At 41.7% G+C, this 23,225-nt stretch overlaps 1 protein-coding gene across 9 annotated transcripts in view; it reads left to right on the forward strand.

Annotated features, from left to right (window-relative positions):
* LEF1 (lymphoid enhancer binding factor 1) overlaps positions 1 to 20,816 on the forward strand; it is a 101,056-nt gene extending 80,240 nt beyond the window's left edge. For 3 of the 9 annotated variants that reach the window (XM_045018754.1, XM_045018755.1, XM_045018756.1), the window contains exons 11-12: positions 3,573 to 3,621; positions 19,666 to 20,792. In XM_045018754.1, the coding sequence (XP_044874689.1) occupies positions 3,573 to 3,621; positions 19,666 to 19,745 (129 nt within the window). In that variant the 3' untranslated portion in view covers positions 19,746 to 20,792. Of the gene's footprint in view, positions 1 to 3,572; positions 3,622 to 4,273; positions 4,315 to 4,533; positions 4,637 to 11,253; positions 11,358 to 19,665 lie in introns of those variants that run through there. The other 6 variants (XM_045018762.1, XM_045018757.1, XM_045018758.1 and 3 more) reach the window with 6 other exon arrangements.
* Positions 20,817 to 23,225: the final 2,409 nt, after the last annotated feature.

The following is a 23,225-nucleotide window of genomic DNA, read 5'->3' on the forward strand; positions in this document are numbered from 1 at the left end:
AAATAAAGCTGCCTTTTTAATCGTTTTGGAGCACTAAAGCCTACTTGTGAATTCAGGTTGAATTTGACTCAGATTTTTAACAAGAAAAAAACAGAAGAATTTAAAAAGAAAAAAATGTTTTGTTTTGACTTCTGAGTCTCTAAACACTGGCCACATTTGAATTTGAAATCATCATATAAATAAATAAATAAAAACCCACACAGGTTGAAAAACATCAGAAAATAGCAGAATCAAAACAAAGCACTCCAGATGTTCTGAGTCAACTGAAAACAAATACCTAAGAGAGCCCATGGCAGCTACAGTTTTCATTATAAACCAGTTTTTCTTAGGGTTTTTTTATTTGTGAGTTAAACGTGGGGAATTCTTAGCAGTGAAGGTGTTAGTCAGGTCAAGTGGTTTAAGGGCTATTATCTTTACCAAAATAAATGGCTTATTCCCACCTGACTCCCACTCCCAGATATGTTAGCGCACAATTACTTTTTGTAAGCCCTGTCTACGGTAAGAGATTGACCTGTTTCACCTATTAATAGACTCTTCTGTGCCACCCATCACCATGGTATTTGTGCACCTCCCCACAGAGCTCTCCTCTTATGGAATATTCTAAGTTGCAGCTGCATCGGGCTCCCTGTTCCGTTGCATGGCCAGCCCAGCAGTACTCCATAGATGAACCAGAGAGCTAGGCAATATCTGTAACCGTGCCTTGGGTAGGAGAACCAGCACCTGTGTGAGGAAATGCTGGCAATAAACTATATAGGGGAGACCATAGGGAAGTTGGGTTTGATGTCTATCTCCAGTGCAGCACCTCCAGATTAATGATTTGTTGGCATTATTTTCAAGCCCAACTCAGAGCATGCTGCTAGCCATTACATTCTGACAGTGAGGCAGAAGTGCCATGTTGAGACTCTCTTGGGTATTTTTGATATTGCAAATAAGGGCACTCCTGTTTTTGGTGTCACCAACTGTTTTGTTTAGTACTCTTACACTTCTCTGGGTGCATGTGTATGATGGACACCGCATATGATGCAGTATGCTGTTGGACACAAGGTTGCAGTACCTTTTCCTCTTAGAATACAGTTCTGTGTTGCAGAGGTGATGAGCAGAACAGCCCAGCACAGAGCAGTTTATACAGTGATTCACTTTTTTAAAATGGTCACTTTGCCTGGTTATGTTTGAATTGGACTTTAGACTGGTCAATATACATCTAGTACATGAGGTATAAATACCCTTGAATGTTACTATGTTTTGGGGCTATTAATGTACTGGTGGCTGAGTTTTACACAACATTTCCCCCCCCACCCCCACGTGATGCTTTTGTTTTATTCGGGCTCTCTCCAAATCTCATGAGAAGAAACATTTCCTAAGTGCATTGTTGTTTAAGGTGACAAGATCCTTGGCAACACACAAAATTTCTCATTGTATTCTTGAAAAGACATTGTATTGGGGTCCTTGTCAGTAAAGAGGGGGAAATTGCTAGCAAAACTACTTCCGTCATTTAATAACACCTTTGCGGGAGACCCAAGAAAATAATGTTAATGTAACAATGTCTGAGCTGCCAGAATTTAATACCGTTTTGGGGGCATGCTGACAACTAGCTTTTCCTGAATTTCCTGATCTAATTTCAAATAGTTTTCATCTGTCTTAATACTCCAGTGTATTCATGACTTCACCTCAGATGGCTGGGTCAAACAAAAAAAGGTCTTGCTCTCCTGATATTCTCAAACTGCATGTTGCATCATGACAGCTGCTCTGTAAAGAGGCAATCTCTCTAGAGGTATAGGTGGCACAGGTGCTGATGTGCTTTTGGAGCCCTGAAAGTTTGGTTTCGCTCACAAGTTGAAGTGTTTGGTCTTGATCTAGCCTCTGGAAGTTGATTCATATCCAGTTATCTGGTGCTATTGGCGCTCTGCTGAGGACAGTCGAGGAGGTGAACATCAGGAGTGATGCAGGCCAGGATTGCAAAGAGCTGAGTAGAAACTGGCATAATGTTTGGTAACAGACCCTTAACGAATACTAGCTGGGTCAGATCAGACTTACTGTTCCTCATCACCCCAAGGAGGTTTAGAAGACCAGAGTTTTGGTAGCAATGTAGGGCAGGAAAGAAACGCCACTAAAGGATGTAGAGATGGCAGTTAGAATGGGCTGAGGCCAACAGAAGCTAAAATTGTGGGCCTTGTTAAAAATTGAAGCTTTGTAAAAGATCACAGATGAGGTCCTGCCCTCTTTCATATATGAAGAGGGAAACGGTTAACTCCTGACACATTCTTTTGCTATGTGGGTTGGCATGACTGCCATGCGGTCACATAAGTGCTCATATAGTGCTAAAGGAAGGCAGGAGTTCTGGTCACATCTAAAGCCTTTATGGCCTATCCTTAACCATTCTGTTGCATTCAGTGGCTAAAAAATTGTTGTGATCCTGGACAAATAATCTAACGTTTTGTGCCTTCGTTTACACATGTGAAGTAGATATACCTACCACATATGTATTTGGAATTTAGCGTCTGCAAAAGTGCTTTGAGATACTTGAATGAAGGATCTGATACAAATCAGGAGTTGTTCACCAATCCTTTTGACTGATCACTTTACCTATTAACATGAGAGTTTTACACTGCCACTCATCAATAATATGGTAAACAAAAACTACATTTGAACTCAATATATTCCAAGCAAATTTCTGGTATCCTGTAGTTGGATTTTTAAAATGTCTTAGGCCTGGTCTACACTAAAAAGTTAGGTCGACTCCGTTACATCGCTCTGGGGTGTAAAAATCCCCACCCCTGAGCAATGTAGTTAAGCCGACCCCTCAGCACATCTTGGCTCTTTGAGCTATTGTTTCAGGCTCTTTGCAAACTCAGACCATGCTGCATGGATTTTATATTTGGCTCATGGTTTTTTAAAAGGTTATCTTTGCGAGCACAAGGACTAACAATTTTTTTAAATAAAAATTTAGTTTCTGGAACACAACTCTACTCCAAGGGTGGCTTCTATGGCAAATTGTTCAGCCTCATGACACACAGGGCCTTGATTTTTACAGTTAACATACTGGAACAAACTTTCCCTGAGTGATTTATAACAGGAGGGCAAGTTTAGTTGCCAACTATTTCTGCACCTAGAAAACCCTTCTGTTGGTGTCACATAAGACTGTTTCTTTCCTGTTAGATTCTAAGATGAAATATGAAGGCATCTTAAGACTGTAAATTATGGCACTCACCTAGTGTTTCTACATCAGCAAGAAAATATTTCTGCTGATGGTCTACCTGGGACGAAATAATGCTGGCAAATGCTAGATGTCTAGACTTGTCACATTTTAAAAAAACACATTCTAAGGCCCTTGCACATGTTTCTCCATAAGCATGAAAAGGGTAAAACTGTGGCTACAGTTGGAACAGCTGGAAGAAATGCAAGATTGGGTTTTAACTACATTGAAAATGCTATTGCTTCAATGCCACTTTCTTGCAGTATCCTCAGATTTGGGGTGTTATGCAAAGAATTAATTTAATGGTTATTGGGTGGTGGTGACAAAGGAAAAATAATTCTATATATAGAATGGTATGGTAAAATCATCTATCTTCCAGGGGAAGAAAAAGAAGAGGAAGAGAGAGAAGCTACAGGAGTCAACGGCAGGTATGTTGAGAGTGGCTGGGTCTCTTGTTTTTGTTCTTTTACTTTTCATGTCACATGTGGAATCTTTTTACACACACACACACACACACACACACACACACACACACACACTGTTCCATTTCAGAACACTTTCACTTGTTTCTGATTCACCTCTTTTTTTATATTTAAAATATTTTGAATGTGAGTGACTAAACATACATCAAATACGCTTTTTCACTCTCAGATAGAAACTGTATTTTCACTTTGGATAAACTTATCCATTGCCACCTTTGTCTTGTTTTGCTTGTTTATTTCCTTTATGCACATTTCCCTATCATACTTAGACCAAAGAAAGTGTGTTAGACCTGTGATTATTTGACACTAAATAATCCTTTAATATCTCTTTAGGAACCACTGTAGTATTTCCATTGTGTTTTTACATTTTAGTTTTTGTACACTAACAGCTGCCTTATAGGTTGGCTCAAAGCATCAGTGAGGTCTCTTCTTTTCTTTTCCTTTTACTTGAAAATTTTTTAAAAAAACAACAAAATGGCTGGTATAAGAACCATAAAAAAGAACAAAACAAATTATATTATATTGTAGTATAAAACTTATTTGGAATGTGCAAAACCTCTTCAATGGAAATTTGTTAAAGAACAACAATCTTCTACAGGTACAGGTCCCAGAATGACAGCTGCCTACATCTGAAGCATGGTAAGAACATCTCTAAAGCTTTCCTGCTAAAATTCAGTTGTAAAAGAGACACTCTTGTAAAACTACTTAGATTTAATTCTACAATTAAATCTAAATTTAGCACAAATTATAGAAATACCATATCCCCCAAAAAACTTGTTTTGATTATTGATGGTTTTTATACCGGCTATGTATTAGAGATTTACCACTTCCCTTTTCTTATTTACATTTTTCAAACAGACCATACCTCACTGACTAGCTGCAAGTCTGCCTGTGAAGCACAAGGATGGCTTTATTAAGCAATATAACCCCTTCCAGCCAGCACACCACACACAATTCATAAAGGGGAGGTTAGAGCTGTGCTTTGTAGCACTGCAATTAACTTGTTGCTGACTTTAAGATGCTGGTTGGCTGGGTGCACTGGTTTGCTTTTTCTCATAGTCTTGTACTTTAATTGAAAATGATTCATAAACACTAACAAAAAGCGAGGTATAAGAAAATAGACTATTTCAGCTATTAAGAATTTTTCTCCCGTGATGATTGGGCTAAGTCTCTGTTTGTTTTTAAATTGCAATTTCTGTTCTCCAGTTTAGAGATTAGAGATTCTTCTCTCTTCATCTCTGGCAGGTCACTTAGTCCTGGTCTACACTACGAGTTTAGGTTAAATTTAGCAGCATTACATCGATTTAACCCTGCCTCCGTCCACACGACAAAGCTGTTTTTTTGACTTAAAGGGCTCTTAAAATGGATTTCTATACTCCTCCCTGACGAGGGGATTAGCACTGAAATCAACCTTGCTGGGTCAAATTTGGGGTAGTGTGATCGCAATTCGATGGTATTGGCCTCCGGGAGCTGCATTGTGACCGCTTTGGACAGTGCTCTCAACTCAGATGCACTGGCTAGATAGACAAGAAAAGGCCCGTGAACTTTTGAATCTCATTTTCTGTTTGGCCAGTGTGGCGATCTGCAGGTGAGTACAGATCTCATCAGCAGAGGTGACCATAATGGAGTCCCAGAATTGCAAAAGAGGTCCAGCATGGACTGAACAGGAGGTATGGGATCTGATCACTGTATGGGGAGATGAATCCGTGCTATCAGAACTCCGTTCCAAAAGACGAAATGCCCAAACGTTTGAAAAAAATCTCTAAGGCATGAAGGACAGAGGCTATAACAGAGACCTGCAGCAGTGCTGAGGGAGGGTCAACTGAGGACATGGCTTACAGGGAATTAAAATCAACAAAGGGGGTGGGTTTGCGTCAAGGAGAAAGGCACACAACCGTCACACAGAATGGCCCCCTGAAGGATTGAACTCGGAACCCTGGGTTTAGCAGGCCAATGCTCAAACCACTGAGCTATCCCTCCCCCTGACTATTTGAGGCAAGACCAAATCTCCATTAAACTTTTCAAGGTGCCCCTGACAGACCTCACCAAAACTATTGTCGGACATTGATTTCGCAGAGGGAGGGAGGGGTGAGCAAATGAATACAAACCAAATCTGGTCTCTTTCTTCTTTTGATCCACTCCATCTCTCTTATACATCTCAACCCAGAATTCCAATGGGCGGTGGAGACTACAGCAACTGTGGGATAACTACCCACAGTGCAACACTCTGGAAGTTGACGCTAGCCTCGGTACTGTGGACGCACTCCAAGTTAATGGTCTTAAGTGGGGGGGACACACAGTCGACTGTATAAAATCCATTTCTAAAAAATCTACTTCTGTAAATTCGACCTAATTTTGTAGTGTAGACGTACCCTTCGTCTCTCCCCACCAGGGTAACAAAGTCCAACCGACAAACGGAATTCAGTGACCTTATGTCGGGTTTTTGGCCCCTAACCCTGAGTCCAGTGGTCCTTCCACTTTCTTGTCTCAGGGCTTCCAGCAGTCTTTAGATCTTTCACACCACCATCCTTGGTTTGGGGAGAGGAACCCAGATGCCCCCCAACCCCTCTGGGTTCTGGTCCTGGTCCCAAGGTCTGCTCCCTCCAACTCCTTGCTGTTTCCTGGGTTCTTCCTATCTTGGTCTGTTTCTAGGCCCTCTTGCCCAACTCCTTTCTGGCTCTGGTAGTGAGCAACAATGCCCAGAGTTTTCCCCCCAGGACATGTGGTTCTTGCCCTTTTATCCACCCCTGTAGTTTCTTAGTCTCTCTCCTGACCCATTCAGACTTTCTTTCTCAGGAGAGAACACCAGGGCCTACTCTCCTGGGCTGCTTTTCCCCTTTGCCCTGAAACCTTCTCTTTATATTAACCACAAAGCTCCTCCCCTACATAGTAGCCTTAATTGAGCCTGACATGCCCTGTAGGTGCTAATTGAGCTCACCAATGCCCCATAACCCTTTCATTGCCAGTGTGGGGTCTGAACCACATTCCAGGTCCCTTCTCTCTCTCTCTCTGGTCCTGAAAAACTCTTGGCTACAGAAAGAAAATGTGTGTCGCTACTAAATCTTCTATTGTTTGTTTCCATGGCTGACTTCATGCTTTGAAAGTAGCCAGTAAAACTGTTACCTATTGGATGTACAGCTGCTTGTGCGCTACCAGAGGAATACAAGCTAAGCTACTCTAGTATTTCCCCTGTGCTATATGCCACTCAGAATACGACTCACTACCCTTCTGCATGTTATGCTGTCATGTTGTTCAGTCTAAACTGGGTTGTGTTGAAGAGCTATTTGTTGTTTTCAGTAGTGAAATCTAAGGGGTGCGATCTGGTTGAAATGAAGAGTGTGTGTGTGTGTGTGTGTGTGTTGGGGGGGGGGGATATACAAGTAAATGTAAGGTTGGATGTTTTGCCTTTTATGCAAAATTTCAGAAAATCTGATCCAGACCCTTTCTATAGTAAACCTGACTTTATTAGAGTCTGCACAGCAAATATTGTTCTGAAGTCAGATTTGTCAAAAGTAAACCTGAATGCCTTAAGTATTAGACTCAGTACCTCCTTCCTTGCCATCGCTAAATACAAGTTTTATGGAGTACTGTGCTAAAACACACGCTCTGTACCATGCAGAAAAACAGGCTCATTCTTTGTTAGAAACTCATCTGCAAGCGGTTGCTTATTCACCTGAAATCCTCTTCTCTGAGACCTCACTACTATTTGTAGAGGTCATTTATATAGTGAAAAAGCTCATGACTGCAAGTGGAGGAACAAGAAGCGGGAACTGATGCCTAAACAGCAAAAATCATCTCTACATATCCCTAATGATAAAACAGAAAAAGGAGCCTCTAGTAAATATTGTCAATTGTATTGAAATTGAAAATACTTAGGAAGGGTCCCTTTTTTGCAGATTATATGCATGTAGATCATGTGGAACTAGTCTACTTTTATTATGCAGGCATACCAGGTAGGATGGTTCTTGCTATTTTCATGGAATCATTTTTGCCCAGTAAGAGAACAGTGGTGGCCCAAGTATTAAAATTGGGAAATACAAACCATGACACTTCTCAGCATGTGAATAATATCCTACTTGGCTCAACCTTTATCTCCTTGCCAAATTTAATAAAAATGTCATGTACATGGTTTAATCGTGGGCTTTAGAGTTATGATAAAACTGATCTTTTGACTTACTATCATCACAGGTCCAAATTTACACCCTTTCTGAATTCTTGTAGATGGGCAAAATACTTAAGTGGTTAAAATCTGTTAACATGTAAGACATCAAACTTCAATATATTCCACTCAGTTAAAAGCTCTTGAACATTGGGAAATTTTCAGTTTTTCTTGGATTGCTTTGATTCTCAGAACAGATGCCCTGCCTCAAGTGAATTATTTGTATTTGGAATATTTTCATGAACTCTGTCGATAACAAAGAGAATGTTCTTACTAGCTGAAATAGAAGTGAATGAATGTGTTGCGTTTGTTTTTCCCTAACTGGCGTGGGAAGTGTTATAATACCTGTCTCTCTATCCTCACGCAGTTTGTAACATGGAATTTGAGAATGGTAGGTATCTTTTTCTCCATTGGTGCAGGTAGCTTTTTTTGAATGATACTTGTTGATAAAGTGATTGTGTGTGATAAGGGCAGTGCAAATGTGTTCCAGTGAGAGATACGAATGGGCAGACTGATTCAGAAAACATAAGTCCCCCAAACTTAAAATAATGGACGTTTACTGTGAAGGCTAGGATAGGTATCCTTTCCACACCCTGTCCAGGGTATATTTTTCCTACAATAGGCATCAGTTTCCTTAATATACTACAATGTCCACAATAGGGCTGTTGCAGTCTGTACTGGCCAGACCTTTCTGAAATCAGTCTCTGGGACTTCCCTGGGGATGAGCGATGATAATGCATGTGGGAGTGCCCTTAGAATGAGATTCACTAAAGGGTCTGAGATCTGAAGATCTCAGGGAAGCAGAAAGTGCTAAATTGGCACACCACACACCATCTCTACAAATGTAGGGAGTCCATTGGAGGTCAGAGGACAAGCGGTTAGGGCTCTGAGGATAAACAGAAATTAGTTGGGAGGGAGCAAAGAGAGAATCCATAGGTCTAAGCAGGGGAGGTCAGCTTGAGCCTTCTGTACTAAGGGGAGCGTAGTTGAAAGAAGGATGGGATGAAGGGAGGGGTAAGAAGAAGATGCATTCAAAGAGAGATGGGTTAAGGCAGTGGTTCTCAATCAGGGGCACACAGAGCTCTTCTGGGGGTACATCAACTCCTCTAAATATTTGCCTAGTTTTACAACAGGCTACACAAAAAGCACCAGCAAAGCCAGTACAAACTGGAATTTCATACAATGACTTATTTATACTGCTCTATATACGATACACTGAAATGTAAGTACAATATTTATATTCCAATTGATGTATAATTATATGGTAAAATGAGAGAGTCAGCAATTTTTCAGTACTAGTGGGCTGTGGCACCTTTTTGTATCTGATTTGTAAGAAAGTAGTTTTGCTGAAGCTCGCGAGGAGGAGCGGGGTACACAAGACTCCTGAAAGGGGTACAGTAGTCTGGAAAAGTTGAGAGCCACTGAGTTAAGGTATATAGAAAGGTGTGCCCAGATCTGTTTGAGAGTATCCGAGTTAAGCCAGGGCCTCAAACTTTTTGCTCATCCATCATTTAATGAGAACTAATCACTTTACTAGTTACTCACCTCTCCACATGTGGACACCCATAAACTTGTTACTGCTCCACTGTTGGTGATTTAAAGTTGGTTTTCATTTGAAACCCTGTTTCATGCTGACATGTCTGCTGCATGAGACTTGGAGATTGGATTCTGACTAAGCTTAATAAAGTTGTTTGAAAATGGCATGCTGCAATGCTGAGCTCGGTGCTTGGCAATCCAGTGTTTGGAAACTACTCTGTGATCCTCAAATGCATATGGCGGATTTCAAAGCATTACAGAATTGTCTCCAAACGTCGTGGTGGTGGTGGTGGTTTTAAGCAGATATTGCTTAACACAGCATCACAAATACTGCTGCTTTGTTGGAAAAACACTTTTTCTAGAATCAGTCTGAAGGTGCCATATGACTTGCCAATGGTAAAAGTGGCATTTTTGGTGGGGAGGGTGGCTTCAGATCAATGAATTGATAATGAAAAGGTCACTCGGGGGGGGAGGGGCGAGGCAGATTGTTACACTGAAATGTGGCAATATTTAACTTGACATATACAAGAACTGCGACTGGCATATCACTTAATGATTTGCACCCTGCCATATGTCAAGTTCTCAGCTGGTTAAGGAGTGATAAAGTAATTAGAAATAAAGCTGGGAGAATTAAATATATCCTTATTTGCAGCTTTAGCATTTAGTTCAGCAGCACTCTCAAACATGAGGAGAAATCCTGAATCATTTTTATTTACAATCAAAACATATTAAAGAGGCTTTTTTGGTGAGGCTTAAGTGGAAGACTAATTATTTTATATGTAAGTATCTGTTCCCTTACAGGAATATTGGAGCCACATTCTATTTAAAAAGCGATGAGATTTTGAATGGCTGGTAACTAACAAATGCAAACCAAAATTTATTTCTAAGCAGTAGTGGAAATGTGTGAGACAGTGACAAACAATATGAACTAGACCAAACTTACTGCCATAAATAATACATGGAAAGGAACAGATGACTGCAGTTAACCAGGTAGTTTCCTGGCCGATGTCATTTAGAAACATAAAGATGAAGTACACATCTTATTGCTTGTCTGGTAAAGCTCTTTAAATTGCTGGTAGATGAGTAAAAAAACGAAAGCAATCCAGTGACAGGTAATAATTGGAGATATACCAATCTCCTAGAACTGGAAGGGACCTTGAAAGGTCATCGAGTCCAGCCCCCTGCCTTCACTAGCAGGACCAATTTTTGCCCCAGATCCCTAAGTGGCCTCCTCAAGGATTGAACTCACAACCCTGGGTTTAGTGGGCCAATGCTCAAACCACTGAGCTATCCCTGTTAATGTGTCAGGAGTTGGGAGGGGGAGTAATTCAGGTTTTATTTACTTTAACGCTGACTAGAATAACTGTGCACCACAAATGAAATGTATAAAGTGTGTTTGGATATAGGCAAGGTGGCTGGCAGCAAAAGTGTTTTTGAGGTATGAACATTGTGACCCTGTATGCTATCTGGCAGACAAGCAAGTGTGTGTGTTCACTCTAGTATATCTTATCAATACCCTAAGCTATAATGGTGAAAATAATTACCCTGCCACTTTCCCTTTTAAAAAATAGCAATATGACTACTGCAGTGAATCTAATTTCTAAGCCTTAAAAGTGACTAGCAAAGTGCATGGTCTCTTCTGGTGCTTTATGATGTATAAAGCTTATTTGCATTTTTTAAAAAATCTGTTATCACATGAGAAATTAGGTCTTGTCTACCCTGGAAGCTCTCTGATCCCTGGAAAAATAGGGTAATGATGACATCATGTTTTGAGAGAGTGAAAACTGGGCCGCTGAGCAGAAGATAATTTGTCAAGCTATTTACAATGTTTTTGTTGAAACAGGTGTTAATATCAGGGAATAACATTTTGGAAATACCTGTAGGTATCTTTTTGTTGAAGCTTCAAAGAATGTGTAAAAGCACACATGGACTTAACGGATACAGCAGGTCTGCCAGAAAAGCAAGGGGAGATCAGATTTGATAGTGACATTTCTAATGTGAAATATAAAGAAGAAGGAAAAAGTCTCCTCCCTTCAGGTGTTCACACATTATGAAGCAACAAAAAAGACAAACTTTTTTTTTTAAATTATCCTTTTCAGGTGACATTTAGAGACTACAGTGACCCCCTATTGGGAGAGATGAGGAATAGAACGTTCTTCTACTTACCTTTTGGCATTTGTAGTAGATTCCAGAATAAACCTGTTAAGTTTTTGTGCCATGTCTCTAACTGTTGCCTAGGGCATAGTGTGTGGTTTATTTGTTTTTGATTTTTAAGGGACCATTGGCAGGTGAATCTAGGGTGAACATATAAATTTTCTAAACTTTTTTTACAAATTTAAGGTCAAAGTAATTCCATGGATTTAAACTATTACATTGATTGGTATTTAAATCCCAACCTGCAATATTTGCAACCCACATACTCTACTACAAGAGCTAGAAAGTGAAATCAGATGAGCTATACACAAGTGAAACTGACTTGTCCCTTTTCATGTTCCAAATTTATGAAGTCCAAAAAGTAAGTAAATCAGTGACTATTTAGAATCAACATTTTAAATTAATAAAACAAAACCCCGTTTCAAAGGAAGCTTCTGAGAGGCAGGAGTTGTTTTACAAGATCTTGAAATCCCCTCCATAGAAAATATTTTTTTTAAAAATACCTTTAAGGTATTATTGGAGTGAGGGGGCGGAATGTGAAACTTTTGCTCTAATTTTGACCTTTGGGAAAAAGCGGGGGGGGGAGAGGAGAAGGCTGCTGGTAGTCCATCTCCACCCCTGCTCAGAATTGCATGGTTTAGTGAATTTAGCACCAGACAGGCAACTGAAGTTCTGAGTAGAGCCTCGTATTGAGGACGGAAATTCTGTTTCACAAACTATTTTAAGATTTAATTTCAAATCAGAATGAAACTTGAAAATTTCAGCATTCTCCTTTACAAAAATAAAAAGTCGTATCAAAATATTTTGTCCGAAAAATGTTCAAATCATCCTGTTTTGACATTCAGAATTTTTCTTTTTTTCCCCTCCTGATAGGAATTTTTGGCAAAATCAAGCAAATCATGAAGCGTTTCAGTTTCAATGGAACTGCATATTCCAACAGAATGTGGTTCCATTGATTCTCCGACCAGCTCTAGTCCCGAGTTCTATTTCCCTCTACCATTGGCTGGCATTTTATAGTACTTTGCCCTTGGGAAACATTCTAACATTATGCAGTAAGTAAAACATGAAAACAACCATCTTACATGTAAGCAACCTGAGGCTCAGAGGTTTTGATTTGGCAGCGTGACCTCTGCCAATTGTTAACTGAACCAGTCTCCTGAGCCTGATCTGGTACTTAAACAACTAGCTCTCGATGCCCCTCACACAAGTCTATTTAATCAATCTTTGATCCTCTCCCCAGTTTAAAGTCTTCGACCATGAGCAAAAATCTGAAGGTGTACAGACTTCCACAGCCACATGTATAGGTAGGGCCTTACCAAATTCACAGTCCATTTTGTTCGATTTCATGGCCAGAGGGCTTTAAAATTCCTCAATTTCACATTTTCAGATGTTTACATCTGAAAGATCACAATGCTGTAACTGGGAGTTAGACCCAAAAAAGGGTTGGGGGGTCGCAAAGCTGTTGGGGGGAGGGGTCACGGGATTGCCACCCTCACTTCTGCGCTGCCTTCAGAGTTGAGCTCTCAGAAGCCGTGAAGCTTCCTGAAGCCGGGGGAGGTTTCTGGAGGTGGGTCTGATCTCCTCTGTGCTGCTGCTGCTGGGAGCACCCCAGCCGGGGGCTCCTAGCTGCTAGTCCTGGCCTGGATGGGGAAGGACAGGACTTCCTCTTCCCCTGCATGGACCTGCTGATGTAGATTCATCTGTGCTATTCTGAGAGTGGCTCCACTTATTTTTTCTGAGTCTGCTTCCTCATTGTAAAAATGGGGATAATGTGCTATGCACACAATGCTTATGAAGAGCTACAGAAGTTCACCTTATGAAATCTGCTCTCATTTAGGGGGAATTAGAACTCTGGACACCCTGATTCCCAGCATGTGACTTTTGGAAAGCACAGCCTCCCTCAATATATTCAAAGGTCAGAAGGTAGAATTTTAGTGCAAAAATAGCTCCAGGTTCCACTGTGGAAAAATTTGCATTCACTGGAAAGTTGATGAAAGCTTTTTTTGTTTAAACTGTTGTGATTTTGTTGTTTTTTCTTGCAAATTTATCCCCTCATGAGTTGTTAGAATTGGAGACTGTGTATTGCTATTTGCCTTAAGTATTCCAGCTTGAGAGCACAACAAAGATAAGGTTTTTGTTGTTTGTAGCAGTTGGTGGTTAGGGAATGATTGAGCCTTTGGATTCCATGGTGCTGGGATAGTGAGTTCTATGCATTGCTACTTTGTATTGGAAACTTTGGACTTGGGAAAGAGGGATAATGGAGCTATGTAAAAGCAGATGGCTGTAACAATGGAGAGATTTTTTGCTCCAATATAAAATTATTTCTCTATTAGCTCACTTATGAGCATAGGCTGAATTTTGAGGTTGGTTCTTCAAATCAGAGTTAAGTCTAACCAAAAATTGTACTTGCTATAGCTTAAATGTGATTTGCAATGGGAGGTGGAGGGGGAGAGTTTTTGCCATTTTTTGCTGCATCTTTTTTTATCTGAAGAAATTTTTACTTGATATTCTTGATACTTAAAAAGTAAATCAAGTTTTCCCTGTTATTGCAAGAAACTTTCTTGGAACATGAGAATTGAAGGAATCTTTGCACCTGACACTGTCAGGTGCTTGAGTTAGTGTTGTGCGTTAACAAAATTTGAAACCTTGACTAAATTCCCTTCTCCTCTCAATTGTGCAAATTTTACTTCCTTGATTCTTACTTTCTTCTATCAGACCAAATCTTTCAGCAGGAATAGTGTAGACAAAGAACTGAATTTCTAATGTAAAAAATTAAAGCAACCACCCCCCACCCTTGAAAAGTTTATTCCTTCAAATGTTCGTTGTACATCATAAAGAAGCAAAAAGGGCACAAACCCATTTTCCTCCCTTGCAGGTCACTTAATATACTGCTCATTCTTCCCTCAAAGAAGCTGCTGGAATCTTGGCTACCTAGAGGTAACCTGAAGGTTTTATTATAAACTACACAAAGTCCATTGTCTGAAATGGAAAGAACGTGTCCAAAGTTTCCAGTATAATACCTTCAATCACTGTAACAGTGATAGTTTGAGGGTCATCTTCAGGTTCTCTAGAATGCCTTTAACAAAATCTGCTGCTGGTTCTACTTGACCAGTGGGAGCCTTAGTGTAGCCAGGGCTTTAGGTAGCCACTGGCACTTTAAGCTCTGTCATTAACCCCCCTGCTTTGGAGTAGGTTTGACTCATGTTATATAAAACACCAGCATAACACTAGTAATACCATTGTAATTGCCAGCAATGGAGCTGAACTGGTGCTATCATGGATGAAGAAACTAAGAATTTCCTGGATAGACAAGGCCTCAATGTGACTGTGTGTGTTACTTATAAACACCTCGCTTGATAGATTTTTTTCTATTTACTTGTCTTTAATCTTGTGAAACAGTGGCAAGAAGTTGGGCCTTTAGCAGCAGTTCTGCAAATTCCAAAAGAAAATAACATTTTTGGATTTCTAATTAGTTTTGTGCAGGACATTTGAATGACATGTCATTCAAAACACACTAATAAAAAGCTGGTTTTGTAACTGGAAACCCCCCCCCCCCTTCCCCTGCCCCACCCCAGAGTGTCCTGGAAAAACCAGGGAAATGCAGTTCATTTTAAAGCACACTTGTTCTCAAATAGCCTTTTTCAGAGGGCTGTCCACCTCCTTTGTAAGGCTACTTACACACCCTGCTTCCAATAACTGATCTGAATTGGATGAATCTATGTAATCCCCAGCATGTCAGCCTCTCTAAACTTTATTTTGTAACGTTCTGTGAGATGAGGCTGATAAGGCCTCCAGGGACTAGTGTTCATTCCATTGCATTGCAAGGAGTAGGGAGGAAAAGTGTGCAAAACTTTAGTCACTGTTTTTTGTTTCACCCAACTAACTTCCAGTTGTGAGTCACTAGTCTGGGGTTGCTAGTTGCTGAAGTTCAGCTTTATCAAAATCTAAGAGCTTTTTGTTTGATTTTATTTCCATTTAGGTTACTTAGTCCAAAGACAAAGAGGGGTGTGTGGATTTTCTCCAGTCTGATGTACTGTGCAAATGGCAGGCTGTGGCTCAGGCTCAAGACTTCACATATGTAAAATGTGACTTGCAGCACTTTCTTTGAAGCCTAACCACAGCCAGGGAACTGTAATTGCAGTCTTTGATTGCGCCGACTTCACTTGTGGATTGGGCTTTGCTGGGGCATGCCTGGCTTGGCCAGACTTCAGCTGCAGCCCCCCAGTGAAGTCTCAGATGTGGGAAGTCTTCAGTCTCCTTAGCACATGCCTGTGGTTTCTTGAAAAGAATCCTGATTTGACCTGCTTTATATCTTTAAGGCAACAGCATAGTAGTTCGGGGTTTTTTTTAAAGGTACTGTTTGGTCTATCAGCAGTAGAAGTTACTTTCAGTTTGTAGCCTTAACAAATAGGCAGCTGGGGAAAACTGTATCCTAGCCCTCATTTTCAGGATAACTACAGTGTAATTTTCTGTCCTATTATGCTGGAAACAATAACTTTAGGCCTTTTTAACACCCCTTTGTACAATTGGAATCATGTAAGCAGCCTCTTTTTACTGGTGGAAAAAGGAGTGAGGAGAGGAAGGGAGAGGTTATGAAAATGAGCCAGAAATTGCTACAGTTGTACTTTGACTCAAAGTAGTAAAGGTCCCAGTTTAAAAACTGAAGGCCAGAGCAAGGCCGTGGTCCTTATTTTAACCTCCTGACTTCAAAGACAGCTTGCTGGGAAGGGAAGGGGGAGGAGGTAGGGAATCATCTCAACAGAAGAGCATTTCATTTCCTTCAGTGAAGTAGACGTTGGTGGCTGCTAATGGGGAGTAGTTCTAAATCACAGCACTTGTATCAGACTGCTGTGAACTACTGGCCTGGCGCCTCAAGGCCATTCCTCAACAGGAAGCTGAATGTTTTCATGTAAGACTGAGAGGAAAACCTTCCCAGGAAGAGCAACCTGGACCAAACCTTTGAAAATCTGGGATGAAAAGGCACAAAGTAAATATAAATCTGCAGGGTGCTCTCACCAGTGTTCCTCTGCTGTTTGCTTGGCCTCTCTCGTGCTCCTTGGAAAGGTAGAGCCCTTCATAACTCTTTGATCCCCATATGATATGGAGCAATGTGCTACTTTAAAAAAATGCAGGAAACTGAAGAGGCTTTTTTTAGTTGGGGCTTGGGATGGTTTTCCAAGGAAATAGGAACTGAATTAGTCAATACAGACCATGTCCGTTGAAACAGCTGTTTCTTTGCAATGAGCATTTGACTTTGCTCTTTAAGGGCACAGCAGCTTTACTTGCTGTTGTTTTTGTGACTACCAAGCACAGCACCAAGTGAAAATTTCCCTTATTCAGCTAAGTAGGGAGGAGGGTGAGACAGAATGGATTCTGCAGCAGGATTTGCATTTTCATTCTAGTGCAGTTCTGCTTTTCTGAAGCAGCCTTGTTTATTCAGTGTTAGTCCTCCCTCATCTTTTCTCTTCCACCACAATAATGGTTCTTAGTGGACTCTTCTGATGATTCAACTTACTGGCTGGGATTTAGGACCTGATCCTGCACCTACTAAAATGTCTTGATTTCAGTGTGTGTTTGGATTTGGTCCCTAGAGAGCTTTAGCTTGGATAATTGCTCAGATAAAGTATAAGTCAACCACTGTCTACCCAATAGCCAAGATGCACTGTACAAACACCTTCTCTAGTGAGACTTCAGTTTAAACTGCTGACAGGAATGTACTTTACATTTTCAAGGCTGGCACACTAGATAAATATTTGCACCGTAAAGTTAGCAGGCTTTAGTTACAGCTCTGATGACATGATAGAGCCACTCAGCAATATGATTCTCTAACCTAATATCTGCTTTGACGTATATTATAATAAACTAACCACATAACTCATTTGTTTGAAAAGGGTTTATCATCTCGTGGCTTACCTGATCCAAGGTGCTATACTATCTCATTTGTTAAATCACTACCACCTTTTCTTTAGTGTTTCATTCTTTTTTCTCCTTTGCTCCTCCCCATCCCCCAATGACGGGAGAGGTGTTAACTGGCAACGTCTCCTTCTGTGGTCCCTTGAAATTGTGTTAACTGCTTATGCTAAACAATGTGTTCCACCTTGTACTGTAGTTTCCCAGACCCTGTAGAGCAGTTCTGTAAGCACCAAAGCTTTTTTCTCTCTCCATCAGAGGTTGGTCAAATAAGATATTCTCATTTATCTTGGATAGCTGAAAAAAATCTTTGGATTATCCATGAAGTCTGTGACTGAGATAATTTTCAGTAAATTTAAACGCTCTTCTAATGAGAAAGTTTAAGTGACTGGCAGTTGTGCAGTACCTGAAGGGTTACAGTTCAAGTAGATGTTGATGGCATAACAGCCACACTGAGCTCACCATTGAAGATTGATCTTTATGCTGAAAATACCTGATTCACCATCTAGCACTGTGCTATGACTCACTAGACGTGCATTGGGAGGTGTTCTTTATAATCCTGCTGTCTGGGTCAGGAGGGCAGGGGTGACTGTTGAATCAGTTACATAGGTCTCCAGTTCAGAGGAGTAGCTGTGTTAGTTTTTATAGGTGTCTGTATTACCTCAACCTGGCTAACAATCACGATTGTTTCTCTCTGGAGGGGGCATGAGCAGTACTTAAGGTTTGCACTGTTGACCTTTTGCATGCCACAATATTAGCCACTCCTAAGATCGTTACAGACTCTGCTGTCAGATAACTCAGCCCTGTGGTCTCTGACAGCAGTCTCTGAATGACCTAGAAGCCAGACCCTAGCTCAGTGTTTCCCAAACTTGGGATGCTGCTTGTGAAGGGAAAGCCCCTGGCGGCTGGGCTGATTTGTTTACCTGCCGGGTCCACAGGTTCGGCCGATTGTGGCTCCCACTAGCCATGGTTCACTGCTCCAGGCCAGTGGGAGACAGTGGAAGTAGTGGCCAGTAAGTCCCTTGGCCTGCGCCACTTCCAGCAGCTCCCACTGGCCTGGAGCAGCGAACCGTGGCCAGTGGGAGCTGCGATCGGCCAGACCTGCAGATAGGGCAAGTAAACAAACCCGCCTGGCCTGTTAGCAACTTTCCCTACACAAGCGGTGTCCCAAGTTTGGGAAACACTGCCCTAACTAACTGGCTGATAGGACAACTTGTTCTCACTGTTGACACTATGGCCCGGGTTCAGAGGACTCTGCTAAGCAGCCTCCCATTTGGCCTTCCCCATAGTTGGTTAAAAGAGACAATTTGTTTCAAAGGCTGTCTGCACCGGTAATTGAACAACACAACTTTTGTCGTTCAGAGATGTTAAAATCCCCCTCCCTGGAGAGAGACAAGTTTTACCGCATCAGGTGCCAGTGTGAACAGTGCATTGTCAGCAGGAGTGCTCTCCTGCCGGCTCATTGGGGGTTGACGCTTTTAGTCAGCAGGAGAGCCACCAAACAGCCGCTACACTGCATGACTTTTAGCAGCACCGTTGTGGTGACACAGCCATGTCCCTAAAAGCTGTGTAGTGTAGACATAGCCTCAGTGGAGCAGGGCATGAGGCACCAACCAAGCTGGAACTCTAATTGATTCCTACTATTGTAATGAGGGGTGAGGATGTCTAATCCTCTAACAGACTTCTAGGTCAAATGTTGCAAAGAACTAAACCTCCCCGCCTCCAGGGAATTATTTCTCTAAAGCTAGGTCTACACTGGCACTTGTCACTCAGGTGTGAAAACGCCCACTGCCATTCCCCCCGAACGACACAAGGTTTGATGAAAAGCGTGGACAGCGCTTCGTTGACGGGAGCTAGACTCCCATGGCCAAAGCTACCACCCCTTGTTGGAGGTAGTTTTATTTTGTCATGTGACATCGCCTAACACTTTGACTTTCACATTCTAGAGCTACAGGCACCTTAAATGTTAATAATGCAAAGTAATCTGGTGACTATATAGAACAAGAGCCCTGAACAGTCTACCTGGCTTCCACCACGAGCCAAAGCACTGCTAGAACTCCAGTTATTCCGAAATCACTCCCCTAATGCAGCTGGTCCATGAGACTACTGTGAGCATCATAGGCATTCCCAGAGGAAGCCTGGTTAAGGTGTATTTGTTCAGAGGGCTCCTTGGACATTGCTTAAAGCAAATTGGTTTTGGTTGACACTTTTTTCCCCTCCTTCCTCTGTAGGTGGGAAAAGAAATGCTTTCTCAACATGCAAAGCAAAGGCAGCGACACCGGGACCCCTTCTGGAAATGGAAGCTTGTTAAAACCCCAGGTGTGTCCTTCATCTGCACAGACCACCCCAGGGTCTTTCTAGGAGGTTGAATTCACCATGATGTCACTGCTAAAGACACTGAACCATAAAGACAATCACTGCCAAAACTCTTCTCTACCACAGGACCCCAACCCTGATTATAAAAAGAAGCAAATGAGCATTTCAGAATTCCCAGGTCAGCAGAACATCTTCACCTTGCACTCCTAAGTTTGTCTCTCCTCTGTCTCCATATTGAGTCGGCAACAGGTAGGTCAGCTGTCTCTGCCTGCTTCAGCCAACTGAATAACGTAGACTAATAGCTACCCTCATATAGCACATCAAAGAATGGAATTCATCTGGTTGAGGAAGACGCTCAAACATTTTTATTTAATGGTGCAAAAGGATCAATTGTTTTTAGCTTTAAGAAACTTGAATGCTTTTATATTTTAACTTTTAGTTTCTAACGTCATTGGTGTATATTTTACTAGTTGTGAGCTTTGAAATAAGCTTCAAGTATCTGATTTTTTTTCGTCCTTTTTTTTTCTGCCGGAGGAGAAAAAACCTATGGAAAATGTGGCTTTTTGTTGAACTATTTGTAACAAATAGTGGCCTCTCAGTCTATGTAATAGAGTGTCCTAGAGAACTAAATGTAACACCACAGTCAGCTGGTCAGTAGACATGTCACTCCTATTTCATTTACACTCTGTAAACATAAGCAATACATCCAGTAAATTCAACTGCAGTGAGTTCTTCTCACCCCTTTCCCTTCTTGTAAAAACAAAACAAAAAAGCCCAGCACTTGAATTTACTTCACTTGTTCTGTATTTGTATCTGTTTTTGTTAGCCTGTTAGTGGGATTTTATGCCAGTTACTGAAATGAGCATCGATGTACCCATTTTTTTTTAACAGTAAGGCACAGCCCTTTGCCAAAAATACTGTCAACTGAATTTTGTCATTCCAGTTTGAGTTAATGTGCTGAGCATTTGTTTTTTTTAAATAAAAGCTTTGTAATAAAACATCACTTGTCCAGTTAAGAGTAATTTAGCATGAGCCATCGCTAGTTTAAAAGGACTACAATCCATAGCAGCTGGAACAATCCTAAGGATTCAATCAGGGTGAATAGGTTGGGGCTTATACTACTGCTTATTACGATATTAGGACTTCCACGGGGAAGCAGTTAGGGTTGCTACTACCAACATACCTGACCCAACTTGTGTGTTTGCTTTTGGGGGTTTAAGCCATCGAACAATATGTACCCTATCAGCGCTACAACTGCTGTACACTACAGACCAGCCCCCCACAGCCTTCCCTGGGCACTGTTACACGCTTTTGCAGATCTTCCCTAAACACTTGCACGATAGCTATTGGGGAAAGAGTAGATTAAATTATACCCATCAACACACACACTATTTCTCCCACCTTCTGAAGCATGTGTGATACCAAAGAAACTATCACTTGGTACAATCACTCTCTTAATAAACCCCCAATTCTTGAACAAACTAGCTGAAGTGGGGCCTGTGACAAGCTTTTAACTCCACATTGATACTGCTCATTCCTAGAGGAGTTTGTGCAAGAATAAGCAGGCAAGCAGAGAGAACATTAAGATGGGATTCTGTTCCATTTTCCTTTATGCACTGAGCTATCTAATGCAGACCTGCCTTCCTGATAGCTCTTGGTGGGGAACTTGTAGCAAACTCCTCATGCTCATCTAATGCTGTGTTAGTTTTTAAGTCTCAAATCCAAGATTATCAAAAATAGGGGCCTAATACTAGGCTCCCAGATAAATCTTTTAGGCACATTTCAAAATCTCACCCTTAGGGCCAGTTTTGAAAAACTTTGGCCACCAAGGGTTAGGCCCTAACGGGGACTTAAGCACCTTCCTTCCCCATGGAATCCACAGCCAGGAGCCTAGACACCTAACTCTCCCCATGTGTTGGAGAGGGTAACTCAGCTTGCTAGGTTCTTTGAATCCCTTTCTTGGGCACCTAAGCCAGGGGTGAAATGGGAAGTGCCTAGCTATCTTCTGCTCAGCCCTTTCTCACGAATATGGAGGTGATGGTAGATATACCCTCTTCCCCCACAAAAAACCCACCCTGCTGAGAACCAAACAGCCCTGTAGTTAGAGCGCTCACCTGGGTTCAAATCTTCACTCTGCCTGATTTGGACGAGGTACTTGAACCTACCTCCCAGAAGAATCAATATAGCAGGCCTCAGAACAGAAAGTAGCTGTACAAGGGATTGATGAAGTTTACAGACTAGATGTGGACATGCTCAGCTATGGCATGATGATTGCATGTCAAGAGAACATGGGAGCATTGTTACCTATACCAGCCCTGCCCTCATCATAGCAGCCAAATCTCACTGCTCAGTGCACTCTCAAAAATCCATTTGATTTGTATGTGCAGTTGAGCAAGTTTCTGCTGTACTGTATGTTTACTAAATCAATTATGCTGACTTACAATGACAATTAAGCAGAAAAGGGGGATTTTAGTTGGTGTTAATTCACCATATACATGTACCAGCTATTTATTGTAGACCAACCTTCCCAAAAGCAGGTTTACAACCTTCTTCCCACAGCTCAGCAGAGAGCCGCTTGCTGGCAAAAGTGGTTAATCTGCAAGCCGTTCAATGCTGGAGCTAAGGCCCTCAGTGGGAGGTTAGGTTACTAGTGACAAACGTTTTGCATTCTTTTGAATGGTGTGTCTGCTGTAAGGGTTTGTCCAGTTATGGAAAACCACCCTAGAAGTGGTTGCTGGCAGAAATGTGGGACCAGAATAGCTCAGGCTGTTACTAAGCAGAAGAAAAACGCACCAACAAATAGTATCAGAGAACAGAATAGGAACAATCCTATGGTCTGGCAGTCTGGAACAGCCAACTCTAGAGTCAGGATATGTGCAGTTACTTATGGCTTGATCCACAAAGGGACTCAGGCACAACTGAGATCCTCAAAATCTGGTTAGCTGCCACCTAACCTTGAAGGCAATTAAATGCCCTAGGCACCAATGTTTGTGCTAGAAGGCATGCTCAAAAGTCACCCAAGGCCCAGTGGGATTCTTATACTAGGCATTCTCTTGCTTATCTAGCCTGATCCAGAGAGCACACGTAACCCAACCACAAGAGAGCCAGAGGTGATCCGAGCAGGAAGACAGTATACTGTGTGTATATCTGCACCAGAAAAACGAAAAGCCCGGTGCTCAGTGCACTCATCGTGATTATGGGAGAGCCGAGTTCAAGTCAGGCAGAGCAGGGATTTGGAAAAATGTCTTCCACATCCCAGGTGAGTGATCTAACCACTGGACTATGACTCCCACTCTATTGCCAAATCTCTCTCTCTCATTTTTCTCAGGAAAGGACTGACCTGGCATAGGTGCCTAACTCCAGAAGAGGGTTCACAGCTGTGAATCCTGAGCAGAGCCAGGTGCTCCCTTCAGCCCAAAAGTTAGGCACTCAACTATCTTTGAGAGGTGGGACCTAAACCCTCCTCTGCCTTTTT

Source organism: Mauremys mutica, chromosome 5 (assembly GCF_020497125.1).
Source record: "Mauremys mutica isolate MM-2020 ecotype Southern chromosome 5, ASM2049712v1, whole genome shotgun sequence".
NCBI classification, from domain to species: domain Eukaryota; kingdom Metazoa; phylum Chordata; order Testudines; family Geoemydidae; genus Mauremys; species Mauremys mutica.